Source organism: Pimephales promelas, chromosome 1 (genome assembly GCF_988280905.1).
Source record: "Pimephales promelas chromosome 1, fPimPro1.hap1.1, whole genome shotgun sequence".
NCBI lineage: Eukaryota > Metazoa > Chordata > Actinopteri > Cypriniformes > Leuciscidae > Pimephales > Pimephales promelas.
The window spans coordinates 48470551-48494707 of record NC_142769.1 but is presented as its reverse complement, the minus strand read 5'-3'; the positions used below and the strand labels follow the sequence as shown (position 1 = coordinate 48494707).

General features: G+C 37.3%; 2 protein-coding genes across 3 annotated transcripts in view; one reads left to right on the top strand and one right to left on the bottom strand.

The window, feature by feature from the left end:
- Positions 1 to 3193: 3193 nt before the first annotated feature.
- Positions 3194 to 14753, bottom strand: LOC120469429 (uncharacterized). The gene is made up of 3 exons (XM_039658411.2): positions 14575 to 14753; positions 11865 to 12629; positions 3194 to 8786 (listed from the first exon to the last, which is right to left on the bottom strand). Exons 1-3 carry the CDS (start codon positions 14606 to 14608, stop codon positions 3517 to 3519), a joined length of 6069 nt encoding a protein of 2022 aa, XP_039514345.2. The 5' UTR covers positions 14609 to 14753; the 3' UTR covers positions 3194 to 3516.
- The window catches only part of f13a1b (coagulation factor XIII A chain b), a 29195-nt gene continuing 17542 nt past the window's right edge, over positions 12505 to 24157 (top strand). The window contains exons 1-3 of one of the 2 annotated variants that reach the window (XM_039658413.2): positions 12505 to 12642; positions 20600 to 20823; positions 22178 to 22366. In XM_039658413.2, coding sequence (XP_039514347.2) covers positions 20604 to 20823; positions 22178 to 22366 — 409 coding nt within the window. In that variant the 5' untranslated portion in view covers positions 12505 to 12642; positions 20600 to 20603. Of the gene's footprint in view, positions 12643 to 17215; positions 17323 to 20599; positions 20824 to 22177; positions 22367 to 24157 lie in introns of those variants that run through there. The other variant, XM_039658412.2, reaches the window with a different exon arrangement.

The window sequence follows — 24157 nt, the reverse complement described above, 5'->3', positions numbered from 1 at the left end:
TTGTTAGTAATATTTCAGGATGAACAACTTATCCATAAATCCAAATCCAAAATTTTTTTGAGAGAGAGAGAGAGAGAGAGAGAGAGAGAGAGAGAGAGAGAGAGAGAGAGAGAGAGAGAGAAATCGTGTTAAAATGTGTATCAAATATGATCCATCAGGCTTTTGAGGAAAGTTTATTTGTTCATTTCTCAATCATCAATGTATTGCATTGAATATGTTTTGTCCCCGACAATAAAAGATAGCCTACAGCTTTGATGATATTTAAATGCATTGTATGTAAGGCGTCTGTTAACTTTTATTGTCATGGCAAGTGTATGTTCTGTTTTGGTTTAGTTTAATGGTTTGCCAGTTCTGCAATGGTTTCCCAGTGCTGCATTCAAGGAAGGCACCAAGGCACATCCGAATCCAATGTTAGCTCCACTGTCTCAGAGATACCTTCATCTGGTCTATTTTTGAAGGCAGCAGATGTATCCTTCGCTATTTTAATAAAATAGTTATTACAATACACAGTTATTACAATTATAGTAATTCAATATTAAGTTAGTTCTCACCAAACTCATTCTATAGATCATTAAAACGTTATGCTACCCCAGAAGTCTGTCTGAAATCAGTTTCGTGAGGAATCTGTGTGCGCAAACTCTGCCTGCAAGTTATTGCCTGGCAACAAGTCAGCTGAATTGTACGGAAGAAATCAGTGTTTGCACGTGCACTCCCATACTGAAAAGTTTACAACTTTTCATCTTGCTGCTGAGTTGTGAACAATATTTGAGAGAAATCGGCCTTTTGTGTTCAAAAGGTCTTAGATCATTGAGTTCAACTCATGAAAAATGGGGGCAAAAACAACCCAGATAGCACAAGGCTATTTGTTTGCTCATCTGCATCCTACCAGATGTCAAATAGACGTTTAATAAAAAGTTAATTTTATTAAAAAGACATGCAGGCATGATCATCATTTTGGGTCGCTTTTGGGATTTTCTTTTAAACTGGACTGTTCTGTGAAGTGTGGATAAAGTGACATTTGATAAGCCATAAAACCATTTGCAATATATAATATGCGGGTTCAGAATGAAACTTTTCAAGGTAACATAAATTGCCTTTGCTTAATGGTCCATTTGTAAATGTGGCTAAAGGTTGGCCTTTACTCACAGATATGCTGCTCTGAGGTCAGTTCTGTAGTTTTTTTCTCCAAATATGATGCTATATTTAAGGATTGGAAAACTGTTCCTGGATCAGCATTTAAGACTAGACATTATTTAGAGTGTTGCTCCTCATGGTCCATCAAAATTGATATGTCTGCCCTCAGAGACATCAGGTTGACCTTTATAAGTTCGCTGCACACTGTGCATGCAGACAGCATCTGAAGTTTTTGAAAACAGGGAAATACAAGCACCAAAGGAGCATTTTAAAGGGCATCTGGAGGGTCAGAGCTCGAATTTTCAGCATTCTTCAGAAATCACTCTAATATGGTGATTTGCTGCTCAAGAATTTATAGATTCTTTTCTTTTTTTCTATTAAAAATATTTTTTTTTTATGTTACAAACAGCTAAGCTGCTTCATGGTTTATGAAAACCGTGATGCATTTCATTTAAAAAAAAAATATTTCAGATAAATGCTGTTTTACTGTCACTTTTGATCAAATTGATGCATCCTTCCAGATAGAAAAAGTATTATTTTTTTTTCAAAACAAAAAAAACACTTACTGATCCTAAACTTTTAAACGGTACTGTGCATATTATGACCACATTGTGTTATCATTAAATGACAAATAAATAAAACAGATAACACTGCTGCGAAGGGGTTTCTAATTGAGATGCTGAGGGAGTGAGTGAATTTGAGAAAAGTCATGGGAATGCCAATGTGGATTTGTTCCCCTTTTACTCATAGAGTAATGCAACACTTACATGCTATGATCTCTCCAGAAATTGACCCTGCTTTCAGACCCAGAAAAGTGCACCATTTTATCTGCATTTGTATGTTAATCTCATTTACATTTGAATTGAGTCTCCTGGAGTCACTGTATTTAGATGCCGTTTCCTACCATTTAGGAGACAAACAACAATGCACCTACTTACATTGACTCATGAGTTTGCATGTTGGGATTGGGAATCTGGAAGAACCTACATTAAAAGTTTCAAGCAGTCAAACTAAAACAGTATAATTATACATTGAAACATGAATGGAGTGAGTGTTTTACATCCTCTTATATAAACCTCAACATTGCTTGATCTGATCTGACCAAAAGAGAAATGGGCACATGGTAATTGCAGTGAATTTAGGCTAATTAGAATTGTCAAGAGGTTTTATCATCCATTAGAGATAGCAGGATTTACTACACATACAATAAGCATGCCTATGAATGCACATCTGTCAAGTAGTTTAAGAGGAGACTGAAATTTGAAGTTTCTGCTGATGAAATGATGTTAGCATGGCCGTGTTCATTATTACCTTAAAAAGCTATAGTGCAGATAATGACTAGAAAACCCAAAATAGCAATTAATGGGTAAATGAAAGAAGTCGACTAATGCACTCAGACACACTTTCAGTTAGATTGCATATTATTTTCGTCTAATTGAAGTGTTTTCCTAAAATCTAACAATGTTGGTTTTATAAAATAAAATATGTAGCCTGCCTACTTGATGTAATAAGTGATAAATTATAGATTCTTTCAAAAGACTTGGAAATAGACCCCTTTCACACACGGAAACGACACGCTGTTGAGGAATTATTTTTCCAACATTTCATTTGTTTGACACGCCTAATAGCGAGGCGGAGGAATACTATCCTCGTAATTACCTCAGATTATATGTAAGCGTTTGGGTTTTCTGTATGTGGGCCATAAAAGAGAAATTCATTTTAAATGTGTGTTTTCACTCGATGGGAAGGGTTTTTCTCTTTCAGACGAAACAGACCCCAATTTTTAAGGTAATAATTTACCTGTCAGGATCACAGCGGAAGCACAGCAAGACGCCACTTCACCGAGGCACTAATGGAAAACACGTTCCGGAGAATCCCTTCAATAAGCTTGAATCGGTGTTAAATGTGAGTAATTTGTCTCGTTCCAATCTCGTAACCCATTATGTGAAGCTCGACTAAACTTCTTTATGATTATTTTTTTGACTGAAATGATCGTTAAACATAAAAAGGCGTTTTGGAAGTGAACCATGCACTTTACCTTAACTCATTGTATTTATTACAAAGAGAGAAAATTGCGTATTCTTCCTCATATTTGATGATAAATTAGCTAAAGATAACAAAATACAGTGAAACACATTGTTTGGGAAACGTAGTGGAACTATTTGTACAAGTGCGCCACCGTCTGTTAAGAGTGTGAATTACACACTTGCATCTGCATACTCTTGTACATAAACAGACAGCCTACTCTAAAGTTTTTTGAAAATCTGATTTATTTTCATTTGTACACCTAAACACATAAATATAGTTTAAAAGCCAAGAATCTACCAGATAGGTCTATATATTTAAATGTAATTCACACAGTCATAAAACCAACACTCCTTTTCAGTCCAGTTTGTAGCAACATCCATTGTTTCCTCCAAGCATCTCCTCAACTTTCTCCAGCAACTTAACCACGTGAGATTCCCGATATCTGTTGTCAAGCACGTGGCATCTATTCCCACACCTGCGAACCAGCCTCTCCAGGTCACCATATCTCTTCACGTGTTGCGGGCCGCTCTCTCCTAATGTTTCCCCCCAGGTGAGCAGAACAATAGTGTGTCTCCATGATGTTTCCCCTAACGCTGATACGGTACGTTCCACTGCACGCCTGTACTGACCAGTGAAGGATACATAAGCGGGAATCACAAGGATGAATGCATGTGGTCCAGGTTGACACAGAGAGACACTTTGAGAGAGATGTTTTTGAAATGTGCCTTTATTGTCAATCCCAGATCTCCATTTCAGGCCCTGAGGCTCTACAATAGTGACTTGCCTGCCGGAAATCTCTCCTCTCCAAGGGTTGCATTCATTTGCATCAGGCCCCACGAGGGTGCATCTCGCTGGGTGACGGGACGACCAGGAGTCTCCTATAAGCATAAGCCTTAGATCAGACACAGGCCAGGGTGAACATCCGATGGTGCTTGAAGATTCAAAGAAGTCTTCCTCACTTTCGCCTTCAGAATTGTCAATCTCACCATCTTCCTGAATTTGCTTAGCCTGCAGTGTTCGTTTAACCCTCTGGTTCTTCACCGATCTGTTGTTTACACACTTCATAGTAGCCAACACCAATCGCTCTTCACTTCTTTTGTCTTTTGCATTGCAAATCCCACCATCATCCACTATGTCTTGATGCATTAGATGGATGTCTTCACCTTCCATTTGTTTCCCATTCATTTCAGCGCTGTTTGCCCATGTGGAAGGCTCTTTGTGTATCAATTTAAGCTCTGTGTTGTACAAATACTTCTCCCATTTGTCAAGTTCCTCGTGCTTCCTTTCCAGCTTGTCTCGTTCATTATTTACCTCCTGCGTTCTGCTGTCCAGTTGGTTTTGACGTTCCTCAAGCTCCTTTTCTCTCGCATCTAGTGTTGTTTTTAGGAGCTCTAGCATTTGGGTTTTGGCCTCAAAATCGCTCTCTTGGTTCTGCAGAAATTTGTTTTCGTTATCTTTCGCCGCGAGCTGCATTTCCAGCTGACGCAGGTCTGTTTCTCTGGTGTCTAAAGAGCGTTCTCTGTCTTTCAAAACATCCTGCTGTTTCTTCAGACCGCGTAACAGGTCTCCATGCTGTTCTTCCCGTTTTTGCATGACTTGCTCTCTTTTCTCTAAATAGATTTCTTCACTTTTCAGCTTTTGCTCTCGTTGAGAAAGCTCTTCTTCACCTTTAATCAGCTCTTGCTCCCTTTTTCCCAACGCTTCTCTAATGCTCTCAAGCTTCAGGTCATGTTCACGTCGAGTACTGTCCCATTGCTCCATCAGCCTTTGACCTTTGAGGTCAAGTTCTTCCTCCTTTTCTTGCAATCCTTTTATTTTTTGCTGAAGATTACTTTCCTCGTTGCTCAACTCGGCTTGCCTTTTCTCCGCGTTGTGTTTGTTATTTTCAAGTTCCTCTGAGCGCTTTAAAAGCTCACGAGTTTTAACGTCCCACATCTGCTCTCGTTTATGAAGTTCACTTTCTCTCGTTTCCAGATTTGCTCTGAGCATCTCCAAGGCTTGTTCTTCTCCCTTAAGCCTGTGTTGCTCTTTAACAAATTTCTCCTCCATTTCGAACAGCTCCTCTTCTCTCCTTTCCAGCTGCTCCCTACGATTCTCCATATCTTTCTCCTGCTTTTCAGTCAGGGCTTTAATTTCCATCTCCTTGCTCTCCAACATCCTCTCCGTTGCTTGTAGTTCATCCTTTCGACGTTTCATCTGCTGCTCTTGCTCCTTTAATTTTTCCTCTTGAACCATAAGCCCTTCTGCTCTTTTCTCAATCTCTTCTCTCATTCTCATCAGATCTACAGCTAAACGTTGGTTATTCTGGGCCTCGTTTTCCAGATTCTTCTCCTCTTCTCTAATCCTGTACATCTGCACCTCCAAATCCTGCTTTTCATCTGTTAGCGCTTGTTCTCTCCTATTAACTTCACCCTCTCTAGTTAACAAATCTTGTTTGTTTTGTGCTAATTTCTCTTCTTTCCTTTCTACCTCCCTCTCTCTTTTGCAAAGCTCCTGTTCTACCTCCGTCTCATGCTCTTTATGTCTTTCCTCGTAATACACCTTCATGTCTCGCATATCGCTCTCCTTCTCCTCCAGCAGCCGTTTTAACTCGTCTAGCTGTTGTTCTAACCCGTTCATCTGGATCTCATAGCTCTCCGCTGAAGTCTGAAGTCCCTCACACTTGAGCTTCAGCTCTTCGAACTCTTTCTCCAGTTCTGCGTTCACGTTTTGTAGGACGTCGTTGCGCATTTGCTGTTGTTTCAGCTCTTCCGAGCGTCTTTCAGTGTCCGCTTGTTGCTGTTGTAACTGACTGATGATATTCTCTTTCATCTCAATTTTTAGTTTTGCTTCCTCGTACTGTTTCTTTATATTTTCCATCTCCTTTTCCATCACCGTATTCTTTCTTTTGTAGACCTCCATCTTCACGTCAAGCTCCTCCTCTAGAAGTTTTAGTTGAACCGCACCTTGCTCAGTATTCGCTTGAATGCTGCTTTTCAACTTTTCTATGTCTCTTACATGCTTTTCATTGATTGTTTGCAGCAGTTTGTCCTTTTCCATATCTCTCTGATTCAATTTGGTTATTTCTTCTCGTTTTGTTTGTAGCTCCTCCTCTAAGTGTTTAAGGTGAGCTGCACTTTCCTCAATATGTGCTTGAATACTCTCTCTTAACTTTTCAACGTCTTTTTGTTTTTCGTGAATGTTTTCCCGCAGTGTGTTCATTTCCCTGTCTTTCTCCAGGTCTCTTGTCCTTAATTGGATTATTTCCTCATCTTTTATTTTGAATTCGTCATCTAAACGTTTCATTTGAACTGCACTTTCGTCAATATTTGATTGAATGATGTCTTTCAGTCTTTCAGCGTCCTGCTCTTGGCCAATAATATTCTTCTTAAGTGTGTGAATTTCTTTGTCTTTCTCCTCGTCTCTTTGTTTTAATTGGGTTATTTCCTCTTCTTTTATCCTCAGCTCTTCCTCTAAATGCTTCAGTCGAGCTGCACTTTCTTCAGCATGCGACTCAACACAGTCTCTTAACTTTTCAATGTCTTTCTGTTTTTCGTTAATGCTTTGCCTAAGTGTGTCAATTTCTTCTTCTTTCTCTTGGACTCCCTGTCTTAATTTTTCATTTTCCTCCTCTTTTACTTTGAATTCCCCCTGTTGGTGCTTTAGTTGAGCCGCGTGTTCTTCAATACGTGCTTTTAACTTGTCAATATCATTTTGTTTTTCGCTAATGTTTTGCTTCAGTTTGTCGACGCATTTCTCATTCTCTAGGTTTCTTTGTTTTAACTTGTCAATTTCGTCTTCTTTTGCTTTCAACTCTTCCTCCCAAACTTTACGCTCCGCTGTGTGTTTATCAGTATTTGCCTGTATGGTTTCTTTTAACTTTTCTGTATCCCTCTGTTTTTCGCTAATGTTTTGCTTCAGTGTCTTCAATTCTCTGTCCCTTTCCTGATCTCGTTGTCTCAATTCGACTATTTCGTCTTCTTTTTGCCGAAGCTTCTCTCCCGTTTCAGCATTTCGATTCTGCTCTCTTTCCTTCTCTCTCATCGTTCGCTCTATTTCTTTGTCTTTCCCTTCAAGTTTATCTATGAGCGTGTTGTATTTCTCCATAAGGTCTAAATGCACTTCTCTCTCGGCTTCGGTCGTTTTTGCTTGCTCTTGATTGGACATTCTCAGCTGCTCTATCTCTTTTGTCATCATCTCGATTACCTCTCTCATCTCTTTCTCTCTCTCCCTGAATATCTCACCTTGTTCTCTTTCTCTGCTCTCAGCCTTAAGTTTCACCTCCTCGATTTCTCTTAAAATGTTTTCAATTTCATTGTCCTTCTCTTTCAGTTTGCTCTCCTTTTGCCTGGCCTCTTCTTCACACCTGCGTTGTAATGAATCCATCTCTTTTTGACTTTCCTCAGCCTTTCCTCTCATCCTATCAGTCTCTTTTTCAGCGTCCAACAATTTATTTTGAAGTTCATTCTTCTCGTCCAAATGTGCTCGCTGAATTTCGGCCTCTCTCTCTTTTCGTTCTTGCTCTTTCACGGCAGCCAAGCGCTCCTGTTCTAGCAGTTTAATTTGAAGCTCATCCACTTTCTCTTTAAGTTCCTCCCCCTCCCGCTCTCGTTCCTCTGATCTCATTAGCAGTTGCTCTTTCTCTTTCAGTCCCTGATGGTGAGTCACCATGAGTTTGCTTATTTCGGCGTTCAGGTCATGTATCTCTCGCTCCTTGTCTTCCGTTAACCACGCCATCCTCTCCTCCAGCTCGCCCATCACACTCCTCCGGTCATCTTCGCCTTTGTACGGCGTCTCTTCCCTCTCGGCCTTCCCGGGAGATTGGACTTTGTCTTTCTTGCGTCTTTCGAAGAACCACCGAATGCTCTTGACCTCTCGTTCCTTCATCTTCTTCAGTTCTTCGTCCTGCCGTTGAAGCTTCTCGCTAAACTCCTTGACCTTCAGTTGAATTTTCTCGTTTTTTTGTCTTCCCAACTCTTGAATCTCATGCACTAGCGGGGAGAAGGCCTCGCATCGATTTACCGCCGCCATCTTTTCAATCTTCTCCAGAAGTTCCGTTATTTGTGTTTTGGAATTCCGAGGTTCCAAATTAGAATTGCTGCTGATGACATGGAACCTATTTGAACATCGTTCCACCAGCCAGCGAAGTTCCTTTCCTCCTCCTTGTATGTGCTGCTCAATCGTGACTCCCTCTCGCAGCTGGTCGCCCCTCGTGAACAGAAGCAACGTATGTCTCCAAACCGCCTCCCCCAGAAGCTCCATGTGCTCCCGCACCGGCTGGGCTTGGACAAACGCATCTACGCGCAACGTCAAAAGAAACGCATGAGGTCCGGGAGGACACAACATCACACTCATTCCAATCTCTCGCTTCACTCTCTCTGGAGTTGTTCCCTCCGGTCCGCCCTCCCATCCAGGCACATCCACCACCGTCACCAGTCTGTTAGAAACCTCCATCTGCTGTCTCGAACACTCCTCCGTCGCCTCTCCGCTTTGAAAGTGTCCGGGTCCTCCGAGGATGGCGTTCCCAGCCGAGCTTTTCCCCGTCTCTCTCTCTCCCAGCAGAACCAGTCTCAGCTCCGGGAGACGCCGTGAACCTCTGGAGAAGAGATTCCTCTCATCCATGTCTTCAGTTTGAGTGTTATCGTCTAGCAGGGACAGGAGACACAATACACAGAAACAATTAACTTAAGTGGTTACTTGTGAATAATGGCTTTTGTTGACATGTCATTTAGGCCGTGTGTCCACCAAAACGTTTTTAGCCAGCTGAAAACTCTAGACGCTGTGCTGAAGATGCCGTGCTTTGGGCGCTTGAGAGCGTTTTGGCAGCGCAGCGTTTTTTCTGTTGAGACGTTTCGTTGCTATGATACAGAATATTCGCAGCAGTTTGAATGTTGTGACAGTTGGTCGGTGTGGTATTAGTCCCGCCCCTCCACCACTGTGATTGGATGGCTGGGTAAAAAGTGACAGTGATGAGCGCTGCGTTTTATCCAAAGTTGAAAATTTTTCAACTCCCAGCGACCAGTAAAAAACTCTGGGCGCTTGGCGCTTCAGCGTGAAAAAAAACACTCAGCGCCTCGGTACGCTCATGGTGTTTAAAAAACGCGACGCTCCCATTGAAAACATACGCCAGGCGCGTGGAAAAACCAGTGTTGTAGTCGAGACCACCTCACTCGCGTCCGAGTCGACACCGAGACCAGAGAGAGTCGAGTCCGAGTCAAGACCGAGTCCATAGAGAGTCGAGTCCGAGACTAGAGACGGTCGAGTCCGAGTCGAGACCGAGACCAGTGAGGGTTGATTACCTAATTTACTTTTATTTACTTAGAGAAATCCTTTTTTTTGTTTTTTACTGAATTTACTTAGAGTTTAAAAAATATGATCAGTTTAGGGTAAAACGGCCACATAGTAGGTGGTGTTAAAAGTAATTTTATTACAATTTGTCATGTGCAGTTGCGCACTAGAAAATCACCAATCACTGGGCGTGTCAATCAATTTAAAGAAATATTTTATTAACATACATTAATAATCATGAAAAATATTTTTAATTGAACTCGAGTGGACTCGGGAATAATTCCGAGTCCTAAAAAAAAAATGTTCGAGTACGAGTCAATTCCGAGTCCAAATGGACACGAGTCCATGACAAGACCAAGACCATTAAAATATGGTCTCGAGACCGAGTCCGAGATGAGTCCGAGTCTCTAGTACTACAACACTGGGAAAAACGCTTTGGTGGACACACGGCCTTAGAAGCATTTTTATTATTAAGTCTTTTTGCCAAACACAGGTTACCTACATCACTGTGTAAATGTACTGTATTATGTAGGCCTATATTAAAATCTTCCAAGATTGTAGTGCTTACATGCATTCAGGTCATATACTACATATTAATGCTGACAAATAAATAGGAGTTGCTCCTACTCATCTTGATCCAAACTAGTGTTATGTTATTTTATGTGAAGAATAATGCTGATTTAAATCAAGGACATCACACACTTAGTGCAATGTGTGTAAATGGGCCAAGCTTGAATTAATCTCAAACATGAATTATGTTTTAAGCTATGGTGGACTGGAAGAGATTTTTCCATTGTAGTTATATATGTATTTTTATGATTTTTCTTTATGGTACTTTTGTTTGTTTCCCTGTTTTGTTTTGCAGTGTGTGAAAAAGTGCAACATTAACTTTGTTTGTGTGTGTGTGTTTCACAGATGTATATGAACACGCATTTGGAACAACATGAGGTGAGTAAATTATGACAAAATGTTCATTTCTGGGTGATGAAAATGTGTCATGTACACTGCCATAGCAAAATTTATGGAATTAAGTCTTGAAATAATAGACATTTCTATAGTAAGATGTTTGTATAAACCATTCTTTTGTGACTGAATATTTTTTTTAAAACTAGTTCTTTTCAATTGGTTCTTTTTAGTGAATTTATATGAAATACTGAAAGCTGAATAGTTTTCCTCTATAGAGAAAAAATTATCCCAAACTCACCGTTAGAAATTAGTTTTGACATCTGTCTGTTGAATTTGATGCACTGCAGAAAGTACTTCTCTTGTTTTCCAGTCCAATTTTCTAGATATTTTTAAATTAAGATGCATAAAATGCAAAATAAATATTGTATATTGTAAAATATGGTATTCCCAAAATAAAGTGAGTTTAGGCTTAAAACAAATACTTTATTTTTAATTTATTAAAAGGCAAAACATGTTTATTTTTCTTACACCCTTGGCACTTTTTTTTAAAGCATTTAGATACATTTTAAGGCTTAATATCTTATGTAATTTTGCGTCTAAAGTAAATAAAGTATCTCAAATTAACTTATTCCTCTGTTCGGGTCATTTTTGGCCCAAATTTTTTTTATTTTTGTTTATATGTTAGGTCTGTCAAATGATTAATAGCAATTAATCGCATCCAAAATAAAAGTTTGTGTTTACATAATATATGTGGGTGCACTGTGTATAATTATTTTGTATATATAAATACATACACATGCATGTGTATATATAAGAAAAAATATAATTTATATAAAAAATATTTATATATAATATAAATTATATATAAATCTCTATACGTATACATTAAAATATTTCTTTAATATATACAAGCATGTGTGTGTATTTATATATATATATAATTATACACAGTGTACCCACATTATGTAAACACAAACTTTTATTTGGATGTTATTAATCGCGATTAATCGTTTGACAGCCCTAAAATATATATATATATATATATGAAGAGTTCAGATGCAAAAGCCTCTAAATGCCATTTGAAATTTTCTTCTTTAATGATGATTTTTGTCAAACTTGTATATTTAAGTTCAGTAATTTCACTTAAATAACAATTAATAGGTAATTATCATTGCCATTTAAGTGAAATCACTGAACTTAAATATACAAGCTTGATAAAAATGATCATTCTAGAAGAAAATTTCAAATGGCACTTAGAGGCTTTTGCATCTGAACTCTTCATATATATATATATATATATATATATGGGTATATGTGTGTTCATCTTAGTATAGTAGTACCAGACCTTGCTTAAGCATGTTTAGATATTTGTACTGGAAAACAAGACAAAAATTCTGAGGAAGAACACTTTTCGCATTCGTTATATTTATATGATATTTGTATTTTTGTAATTGAATTTTTGTCATGAAAATAGCCGTAGATGCTGACATGGCATCTATCTGTTCTGTTCTGTCTATCTATCCACTCACTCGTCAGCACGGCTCTGATGGTTCCTCTGTGCGTCTGCGCCTCCATCAGCCTCTGTTTCTTCCTCCTTTCTCTCGCCCTCCGTTTACTCTCCGCCTCCAGCTCCAGAAGCAGCACATCCATCTCATAATATCTCCCTCCTCTCTCTCCGACCAGCTCATCCAACTTCCTCATCAGTTCCTTCACCTGCGATCCATCATCGAGGCGCCTCTTGTTCTCCAGAACGTGAAATCGGTTCCCACATCGTTCCAGGAGCCTCTGGAAGGCCTTGCCTCCGTTTCGAATCCTCTGTTCGATGGGAATGGAGCCCAGTTCGTCCCCGCGTGTGAACAGCACCAGTGTGTGATCCCACACCGCTTTTCCCAGAAGCTCCAGGTGCTCCTCGATCTGCTGATGGTAGTCGGCGGTCACTGACGTACAGGATCGCACCACTAGAAGAACGGCGTGAGGGCCGGGCGGACACAAGGACATGCTTCGCTTGGTTTCTCTCCTCACCCAACCGGGAGTCCCGTTCCCCGGATAGTACCATTCCCATCCTGGTGTGTCCACGACCGTGACGCGCCTTCCCTCCACGTCGGCACGCCTCTTCACACACTCCTCGGTCGGTTTATTCGTCTCAAACCCTCCTGCCAGGCTTAGGATGGTATTTCCAGCTGAGCTCTTCCCGGCACCTTTGCGGCCGAGTAAAACCACACGCAGTTCAGGAAGAGGAGACGGCTGGTGACTAAGACTTCCTCCATTCGCCTCGACTGTCTGCGGCCTCCTGTCTGTGACAGATAGGTAATGTTTACTTTTAAAATAATTCATACTTTCATTCAGCAAGGATGTATTAAATTGGGCAAAAGTGATTTATAATATACTAAACATGTTCTTTTGAACTCTCTGTTCCTCAAAGAATTATGAAAGAAATGTATCATTGTTTCTAGGGATGGGCAACGATTAATCGCATCCAAAATAAAAGTTTGTGTTTACGTTATATATGTGTGTGTGGTGTGTATAATTATTTTGTATATATAAATACTAACACATGCATGTGAAGAGTTCAGATGCAAAAGCCTCTAAGTGCCATTTGAAATTTTCTTCTAGAATGATCATTTTTATCAAGCTTGTATATTTAAGTTCAGTAATTTCACTTAAATGGCAATGATGATTACCTATTAATTGTCATTTAAGTGAAATTACTGAACTTGAATATATAAGCTTGATAAAAATGGTGATTCTAGAAGAAAATTTCAAATGGCACTTAGAGGCTTTTGCATCTGAACTCTTCATGTATATATTTAAGAAATATATGCATGTATGTACTTTATATATTTATACATAATTAATATAATGTTTAAATATAAATATTTGATATATTAAGAACACATTTTTCTTAAATATATACATGCATGTGTTAGTATTTATATATACAAAATAATTATACACACCACACACACATATATCATGTAAACACAAACTTTTATTTTGGATGCGATTAATCGTTGCCCATCCCTAATAGTTTCTACAAAAATATAAAGCTGCACAACAGTTTTCGACATTGCAAATAATCAGAAATCCTCATATTAGACTGATTTCTGAAGGATCATGTGACGTAATGATGATGAACATTCAGCTTCGATCACAGGAATAAATTACATTTTAATATATTCAATTAAATTTAGTAACAATATTTTCGATTTTACTGTATTTTTGATAAATGCTGCCTTGTTGAGTATAAGAGACTTTAAAAAACATTTTAAAAAAATCTTACTGCGCTCAAACTTCTGAATGATAGTATATGTATGTAATGTATTTTATATTTAAAGAAGTGTATTTTTATTATTATATTATTTAAAAAAAAATAGTTTACAGTTGTCATACCACTGTCTTTTTAGTGAGACAAAGCCTGAATCTCCCTTTGGAAGAAGATCTTATCTTAGATAGCAAAATATTAAAGCAAGTATCATTCATTTAAAGTATGATAGCAAAAACGCACCTTTCAAGCAAAACATTTGGCATAAAGCCATTTGGGTGTTGAAAATGAGTCCGTCAGTACGCTCTCAGGAAAAAAAGGTTCAAAAACTGCTTGTAGTACAAACTAGGGATGGGCAATCGCGATTAATCGCATCCAAAATAAAAGTTTGCGTTTACGTAATATTTGTGTGTGTGGTTTGTATAATGATTTTGTATATATAAATACACACACATGCATGTATATATTTAAGAAATATTTGCATGTATATACTTTATATTTATACATAATTAATATTATGTATAAATATAAATATTTGATATATTAAGAACACATTTTTCTTAAATATATACATGCATGTGTTAGTATTTATATATACAAAATAATTATACACACCACACACACATATATCATGTAAACACAAACTTTTATTTTGGATGCGATTAATCGTTGCCCATCCCTAGTACAAACATACCTTTAATTTACTAATATTCAGCCATCAAGGCTAAATAAATAACGTCTAAAAATGTACCTTTTTGGTACCGGTTTGTTGGTTTTTCAGGTTCCTCTTATATTATTGTGACACTTTGTGCTGTCGTTGGTAAATGAAAAAAGGCTCTGAAGATACAAACTCTTGCTTTGATATATTGTTTGTCTAATGCAAAGAAGTTCAGACATGTTTTGACAAATATGTGCATGTCGTCTTCATGCATGTATGCTGTACATCTGCTCTTCAATCATGATCATCCTTTGCTCACCCAAGAACGAGGGATCCTCCTTCTGTTCCTCCATCCTCGTCTGCCTGTCTTCGTTCTCCTTTTGCTCTTGGTTTTGAGCTGTGTTGTTTTACATTGGCATCGTTTTACGCCTCACTATCTTTCAAGCATAATCGATTCGCTTCCTATATGCATGGACCGACAGTAGAGCGGAACAAAGCGCTGAACGTGGAAGCTCGATCACGTGACTAACCTGTGGTTTCTGAAACTCGCACAGGAAACGCCATGTACTGCTTGCATGGGTATGGCGGAAATCAAAAAGGAGCCTTGTGGTCAGTGTTGCTCATTTCAGATGTGCATTGACTAGCTCTATATCATTATGCTTTGTTTTGAATCAATTTGTGTTTTGTGTTGTTGTAGTATTTCAGGGGAAGTGTCTTGATTAGGCATACACTCACCTAAATGGTTATTAGGAACACCAGACTAATACTGTGTTTGACCCCCTTTCGCCTTCAGAACTGCCTTAATTCTACGTGGCATTGATTCAACAAGGTGCTGAAAGCATTCTTTAGAAATGTTGGCCCATATTGATAGGATAGCATTTGTGGGATGCACATCCAGGGCACGAAGCTCCCGTTCCACCACATCCCAAAGATGCTCTATTGGGTTGAGATCTGGTGACTGTGGCGGCCATTTTAGTACAGTCAACTCATTGTCATGTTCAAGAAACCAATTTGAAGTGATTCGAGCTTTGGGACATGGTGCATTATCCTGCTGGAAGTAGCCATCAGAGGATGGGGACATGGTGGCCATAAAGGGATGAACATGGTCAGAAACAATGCTCAGGTAGGCCGTGGCATTTAAACGATGCCCAATTGGCACTAAGGGGCCTAAAGTGTGCCAAGAAAACATCCCCCACACCATTACACCACCACCACCAGCCTGCACATTGGTAACAAGGCATGATGGATCCATGTTCTCATTCTGTTTACGCCAAATTTTGACTACCATCTGAAATCGAGACTCATCAGACCAGGCGACATTTTTCCAGTCATCAACTGTCCAATGTTGGTGAGCTCTTCCTAATTGTAGGCTCTTTTTCCTATTTGTAGTGGAGATGAGTGGTACCCGGTGGGGTCTTCTGCTGTTGTAGCCCATCCGCCTCGAGGTTGTGTGTGTTGTGGCTTCACAAATGCTTTACTGCATACCTCGGTTGTAACAAGTGGTTATTTCAGTCAAAGTTGCTCTTCTATCAGCTTGAATCAGTCGGCCCATTCTCCTCCGACCTCTCGCATCAACAAGGCATTTTCGCCCACAGGACTGCCGCATACTGGATGTTTTTCCCTTTTCACACCATTCTTTGTAAACCCTAGAAATGGTTGTGCGTGAAAATCCCAGTAACTGAGCAGATTGTGAAATACTCAGACACCAACAACCATGTCACACTCAAAATTACTTAAATCACCTTTCTTTCACATTCTGACTTTCAGTTTGGATTTCAGGAGATTGTCTTAACCAGGACCACACCACTAAATGCATTGAAGCAACTGTCATGTGATTGGTTGATTAGATAAATCGCATTGATGAGAAATTAAACAGGTGTTCCTTATAATCCTTTAGGTGAGTGTATATGAATATAAAAACATATGCTCATAACACTAACCTTTTAGTTTTGGCCAAAAATGTTCATGAAAAAGCCCATTTATAAGCAGTGGGCAGCATTCACCCTCTGTTATGTAACTTGCGAAGCTCAAACTGCTTTGACAAGCTCTCGTATTGTACCAAAGCATTACATCTTCTGATTTAAAGTTCATGGTGAAAGAAAGTTGCCTGTTCTCCAATGTAAAGGTGAGCTCATGCCTGTGACTCATAGTCTCCCAAAGCACCTAAAAGGGTCTGGACAGCATGTTTTCCCTAAGAAACATTGGCAGAATGAGATTTTTCCATATAGAAAGCCTGAAGCAGTGACTCAAACCGCCCATTAGAGCGATAATGCAGTGCAAAAATGGACATTAGGAAATGGATCAAGATTAAATGCTGTTATATTCTCTGAAAACAAGTCTTATTATCTTATGCATCATCTTTTGCTTCTCAGGTGAATATATCTTACTTTAAGGACGTCTAGATGTGTTTTACTGGGAAGCAAAGACACTGATCTGATGAAAAGTAACGGTTTACTGTAGAAATACAGTATTATAACTCATAGTTGTGCTTATATTGCATACAAGGGCAATATGCAGTAATTGTGAAGCACTGGAATTTAGAAAACATGGCTTTGATGTGATTATAATTGATTTTTACATTACTTTTTTTTTTATCGGATCACAATCTAAGAGACCCTTATCTAGCAGTAAAAATACGATTTTTTTTTTATTGAACGTTACAGCAAAATAGCATTTGCAAGTTTTGCCCCAAAATGAAACTGAATATTTTAAGTATTGATTGTAAAGTGTCTCTGCGTGTTTTCTAAAGAGATGGACGTGACGCATTCGACACGTGCCTTTTTATTGGGTCTCATTTCTGTTCACTGCAAGCCTCACAGACTCACACACACAGTAGTTTGCACTTCCACTCTAATCTCACACATACACTACACACCCTCTGCTTTTATCATGTCATGCTAATCTGCATACATAGACACACCCACTATGATGTTACACAAACACACACACACACACACTGTTATTCCAGCCCCATATAAAGTGAAGGCAGAAGTGGTCCTGGTGTGATCCCGGAGTCCAGCTTCCAGTATCTGCAGACCAGTGTCGCCTTCTACTAAACATAAACCAGGTTAGTTTACTTTTACATATTTAATAGTAAACCGTTCACTCTGGAAGAACTACTGTTCAAAAGTTTGTAAGTATTTATTAAGGAAAAGTAAAAACTTTAATATTGTGCAATATTTTTACAATTTAAAATAACTGTTTTCTGTTTGAATCTCTTTTAAACCGTAATGTATTCCTGTGATCAAAGCTGTATTTTCATAATCATTACTCCCATCTTCAGTGTCACATGATCCTAATATGCAGATTTTCTGCTCAAAAACATTTCTGATTAGTATTCTATTATTAAAACATTTGTAATGCTTCATATTTGTGTGGAAACACTTTTTTTCAGGATTCATTGATGTATAGAAAGTTCAACTGCGATGCATTTGAAGTGTAAATCTTCTGTAATATTATGAATGTCTTTACTGTCACTTTTGATCAATTGAATGCATCCTTGCTGAATACAATGATGGTAACACTTTACAATAAGGTTCATTAGTTAACATTAGTAAATGCATTAACTAACGATGAGCAATGCATTAGCTACAATGTTTATTAATCTTTGTTAATGTTAGTTAATATAAATACAGCTGTTCATTGTGCGTTCTTGTTAGTTCACAGTGCATTTACTAATGTTAACTAATACAACCTTTAATTTTAATAACGTATTAGTAAATGTTGGAATTAATATTAAATAAGATTAAAAAATGCTGAAGATGTATTGTTCATTCTTAGTTCATGTTAACTAATGCGGTGAACTAATGTTAACTAATGAATTTTATTGTAAAGTGTTACCAAAATGATTAATATCTTATTTTTTTAAACCGCACTAAGCCCAAACTTTGGAATGATAGTGTATATTTGCAATTATCCAAATATCTCCAACTAACTTTTTTTAAGAACATATATGTGCATGTATATCCTAAACACGTTTGCATCTGTGTGTGTGTGTCTGTGTGTGTGTTCACAAAAAAAATCGTTTGAAGGTAATTGGATGATTGCAAAGGATAAGCTATTGTCCTTAAAGATTTTAATTTTTGAAGTTATTTTAGATGTTTATATTTTGGATTTTAGTGCAGATATGTGTGTTTGTGTTTGCAAATGCATTGTCTGTGTGTGTGTGTGTGTATGTTTGTGAAAGTCTTGAGAATGCAGAGCCAATTTTATGTGTAGTGTGCAAAACGTAACTCTTTTAATATGTGCACCATCTGTTTTTTATTAAGTGGTAACCGCAGAAAACAAAGTCTTGACAAACATTTTTTTTTTTTAACCAGCATCAGCTTTTCCGTCTAGTTTACCTCGCCAAGATAACGTGTGGAAATGAGTTTAGCCGTGTCTCAAGTGAACAGAGACTTCACTGTGTCTGGGGTGTGTTACTCACGGCTCCGATGGGGTTCACGGGCCAAACACCTCCTCAAACGTCACACCTCTTCAAGGAGATGCCCAGTTTATGTAATCCATCATCACACAGGTGTTTGTGTGTCTGTGGTGACACGTTTTGCCAGTGTAAATGCAGCCATTGTGTCATAAAAACAAGTTTTCCACATCTAATGCCCGGGAAACACAGGAATAGGCAATCGAATGGGAAAATGTTCCTGCATTAACAGCACTTAAGAGGGAATCACAAAGTTTTGTTTAAAAACACACACGTGTACTTATTCACATACTGTGTTCATTAAGACGCATTAAAATCAAAATTTACAAATCTTATTTTTTGTCTAATATTGCAGTATTTATTATAAGTGATTTATCTGTGAACATCATACTTTTTTTTATAATTCATAAGCTTTCATAATCTTATATCAAAATAACTTCCCCTCCCTCTTGCATCTCATCTCTGATGATGTGTTTACTGACACGAAGGCGGGGCCATCTGTCAATCACATGAGATCAACCAATAGCAAACCACCACCAATCCAGAAATTCTGGTTTATAATAATATTTATTTAAATATTTAAAACAAGTTGTATGCAGGTCATTTTGTTATTTCACATTTAAGATAAAAAAGTAATTTCGTTAAGCAGATTGTCATTGTGAGATACTACCTGTGAGTAGTACCCTGTCTTAGTAAATAGTTTTGTATAGGGTGACCATATTTTGATTACCAAAAACCAGGACACTCAGCCCAGCAAACACATGGGCCTACTCAAATGATACTCGAAGTTTACTCAAAGATACCTTATTGAGGTTGAGTTTGAGTTTCTTTATTTAAAGGGACAATGCACATTAATTAACATGAGAACAAGGTCCAACATGTAAATGTGCCAGATTTAGCCATACAGGCTAATTTTCATCTGCAGTCCCTAGCAGGTTAAAATTTAAAACAATAGCAATACAATACAATACTAAAATACTGCAAAACAATAAAAATAAAAACATGATAAATACATTATTAATTTCAATACATTTAAAGTAGGTTATGCCTCCTCTGTATGGATAGAAAATTGTTATATTGTTAAATGAAAACAGGACATGTCCTGGAAAAACAGGACAGTTGGTCACCCTAGTTTTATATAGTTTTTGATCTTGTATCTGCTTAGTTTAGTCTTCCCTTGTTCGTTTTGTCCCCCTCGTTGGGTTTTGTTTTCCCCTGTTTTCTGTTCTCATAAACGTTGTGTGATTGTATATTGTCTGCATTTGGGTTCATCTGCTATCCTAATAACACAGATACTTTTTCAGGAACACTTTTAAAATACAGGTCTCATTTATTAATTTTAGTTAATTAAATTAGCTAACATGAACCAACAATGCATACGCAATATATTTTTAAAGCTTTTATTTATTAACATTTGTTCACCTTAATTAGTGAATCTAATTCATGTTAGTTCACAGTGCATTAACTAATGTTAACAAATACAACTTTGGATTTTAAGAATGTATTAGTAAATGTAAAAAGTACAATTGACTAAGATGAAGTAGTATTATTCACTAATGTTAACAACGAAACCTTAATGTAAAGTGCTTGAAGTTCAAAGAATAGCACAAAGAAGGAAAAGCCAAAAGGCATCTTACTCATTAGTCTAGCTTACGTTTCTACATTGGACTTTTCATATGCTGCTATAACTCAAAGGAAGAAAGGACAAATCCTGCAATAAAAATGCAGCAGCACATGCTTTGAGTTTGTGTTTGTGTGCATGCAGTGCTCAATGCCAAACAGATGGCATAAATGACACCCATCCTGAGCAACATTTTATAAAAATGCATGGATGTGTAAACAAAAGAAGAGGCTCTTTCATTGTTTTACCATTGAAGTGTGTATGCGATGTGTGAAAGCTGACCTGTATTGTTTCTGATTTCAGTTTAATGGCCAGCACACCAGTACCTGCCATGGCTGATCAAGAGGCCCGAGAGGACCCGCCCCCCGCCGCTGCACCCGCCACCACACCCGCCGCCGCACGCCCCAAACGCGTGTCCCACCGCGGGCGCAGTGCAGGAGCCAGAGCCAGCTCGAATCAACAAGAGAGCAAAGTGGAGGAGTTTGAGCCCTTCATGCTAATGCCCAGAGGACCGCCTCCACTCAATGGTGAGAATGAGTGGATTTATACTTTTTATTGGATTTTTGAACGGGAATAAGTGTTGATTTTTTCATGGGGAATTGATTGCATGGGTGTGGTTTGCTATTGGTGGATCTCATGTGATTGACAGGTCACTGCAAGCGGGAAGGAATTTAGATACAATGTATGAGGCACGAATAACACTGCAATATTCCTGAAAAAAACAAGAATTGCCCATGGTAACTTAAAAGGGCTAGAATATTTAAATCTTGTGTCCATAAGAAATTATATGTAGAGTAAATTTTAGTTGCATCCCTTTTATTTGTTGTGCCTTTTAATAAATCACATGTTATTAATCTTTTACGGTTATTGCAATACATCATAATTATTAATATTCTTGACATTTTGGTCTGTGTAAAGTGTATCTGTATTTTTTTCCCAAATCAGAAGTATTGAGTTAGACAAAGTGTCAACTTAATAAAAGATAAATACTGTAATAGAAGCTTAAATTAAAAAAGCGATGTCTCTCACTTAAATATGATGTCTTTATTATCAGTGTTGTTATTGTTAAGTAAAGCCTGAAATAAAATGAAATATATATATTAGATGAACATTTTTAAATTCAGAATTGAGAAAAAAGTTTGAGCTGCAGTACTAAACAAAAATTGATATAAAAATAAAATTACATATAAATGTATAAAATAAGGACATAACAAAATTGTTCCAATGTAAAATATAGTTTATCAATAAAAATATATTAATAAACGCTATCTAAATAATACTGAAATAACACTCGCCATTATTTTTCCAGTGAAAAATATCCCAACATCACATAAATGTCACATTTCCTTTGAAAATTAATAAAGCATTTAAAATGAACTACATATAAAGGGAAAGCATGATACAATATAGTCAGTTAAAGCAATTTTTTATGCATAACCAATTAAAATGTAATGGTGACATGAAAATTGGCTGATACAATGAACATGTTTTAGTTTTATTGGTTCTTTTGCATTACATGCACAAAAAGGTCAAATTCAAAAACTTTTCTGATCAGTAATAATTCATGCAGACACACTTGGTGCCGTTTCTTTGTTTACTAAAACATTTGTCAAAAGCCGTCAACTGGAAAACTGAAACAAATATCCCGATCACTGAAGACCGTTTCCACCAGATAACAGTGAGCTCTCTTCCTCAACATTTTCTGCAGGAAGCACACCACTTTTATCTTGTAACATTTTGTGGTTTTCGCCATCCTCTTCCCTTCAAACCCCCAGAGATAAAGAACGAAACACATCCTCTGTGAGAGTCATGCCACTGGTTTTGTAGATTGTGTTTAGCCTTTAACGTGTTGACAATCCCGTTTCCGTTTCTGTCCCTCAGAGTATCTCGATGTCTGGGACGTGGATGTGCTGAAACGCCCTCAAGAGCTCAATAAACAAGAGCACCACACACACCTGTACTCCAGCAACTTCCTCATCGTGCGTCGGGCTCAAGAGTTCCAGATCAAGATCACATTCAATCGGCCCTACAAACCGGCCGAAGACAAGTTTGCACTCGAGTTTGTCATAGGTGAGTCTTCAGAGACGTCTGATTGGTGGGTTTTTAAACAGAGGCACACATTTAACTGCTTTAAGCCTCTTATTATCTTCAGGGTCTTTTTAACCTGCAAATGACTTTTGGTCAAATTTTTCTTTGTCCAAATGGTATGAAACTTTCTACAACTCTTAACCCTGTCTAGATCTACCAAATATATATATATATATATATATATATATATATATATATATATATGGAAAATGATATCTGTTTTTATGTTAGCGTGAAAAATGCAGACACTTGTTGACCCTGGAGACCCCGCGTAGTAAATATAGAAAATTCATCATCCAAATCAGAAACAACGAAGAAACAACACATAGACAGAAATACTGTTCAGTTCATTGCATGTTGATGTTCAGGTCATGTATTTTTACTCAATATGTAATATAAATGTTAATTTCTGTGATTTTTATTGAGTAAAATTGTAGAATTATATTAAAAACAGATGATTGAAATAAATTATAAAATCTAAATTTGGAGTCTTGTTCAGGTTTGATTCTAATGTAACAAACTTTTGTCAGTACAAAAAATGCTAAACTTTGTGATTTTATAATGTTTGGATATGAATCCAACTGGAAAAACTTGTGAAAAGATATATAGTTTGGTTAGTCGCATAGCAAATAGCTTAAAGTGGAGTTCTATGGCCATCTAGTGGTTAAAGTGATATATTTTTATTTTAAAACTGCATTTGCCAAAAATCTTACATTAAACCATTTAAAACGATCCATGTTATCTGAAATCTGGGTCTTTTATAAAGTAAATTTTACATATAGTGCCGTTTTACATACATATTACAATATGTATTATTATAAATACATATTTATTTATTTATAGAAATTTAAATTATATCAAATATGCTCCAAAAACTGCAGCAATGTTGAGAAAAAACATTAATAAACAGAGTAAAATTACATTTGTAAAAAAAAAAAAAAAAAATATATATATATATATATATATATATATATATATATTATACTGTTACAAAATTAAATGTTATTGTCTGCGTGTAATGCACGAATCGGTGGGCGGGGCTAAACCGGCCGTGTTGAAGTAGGCGTTGATCTTCTTCTGCGAGGGTGGGGTTTTATCCTCTTTGACGTCATAGTTCCCCACTTTGCAAAGTCGTTTGCTGAGCCTGGTGTCAATAAAAGCTTTTATTGGACTAACAAGGACGTTTTCAGTCCTGAAACTTACAGGATATTCTTATAATATGATGACCTCTTAGATGTCAAAAAGTCCAGGAAAATTTGATTTCTCAGTTCATCACCCCTTTAAGTATGTTAAAAAAACAATTATTTTTTTAATGAGTCAAAATTCCATTTTTTATTAGCCTAAATTGAGTATTGTATAAATGAGCGCCACTATATCTCAAATTGGTAATCTGGACGTCTTTTTTTTTTAAGCATTCTTCACTCTGAAAAAAGGTTCTTTATTGGCATTGATGGTTCCATTTAAGAACCTTTCACATTAATGGAATCTTTCCATTCCGCAAAAGCTTCTTAAAAGGGGAAAAAGGTTTTAGAATTTTTTTAATGTTCTTATTATTCTTTTAAGAAGTGTTCACTGAAAGGTTCTTTAGCTAACCAAAAAAAAAGGTTCTTCTATGGCATCGCTGTGCAGTCCTCCTTTAGAAGCCTTTATTTTTAAGAGCGCACATGTTTTTTCTGCTTACATGATCAGTTTCCTCCTTTTGCAATACCTTGGAATTATTTAAAGAGGCATATTGTCCAGCACAGCAATAAATGTAATTCACTCTGCATTTTC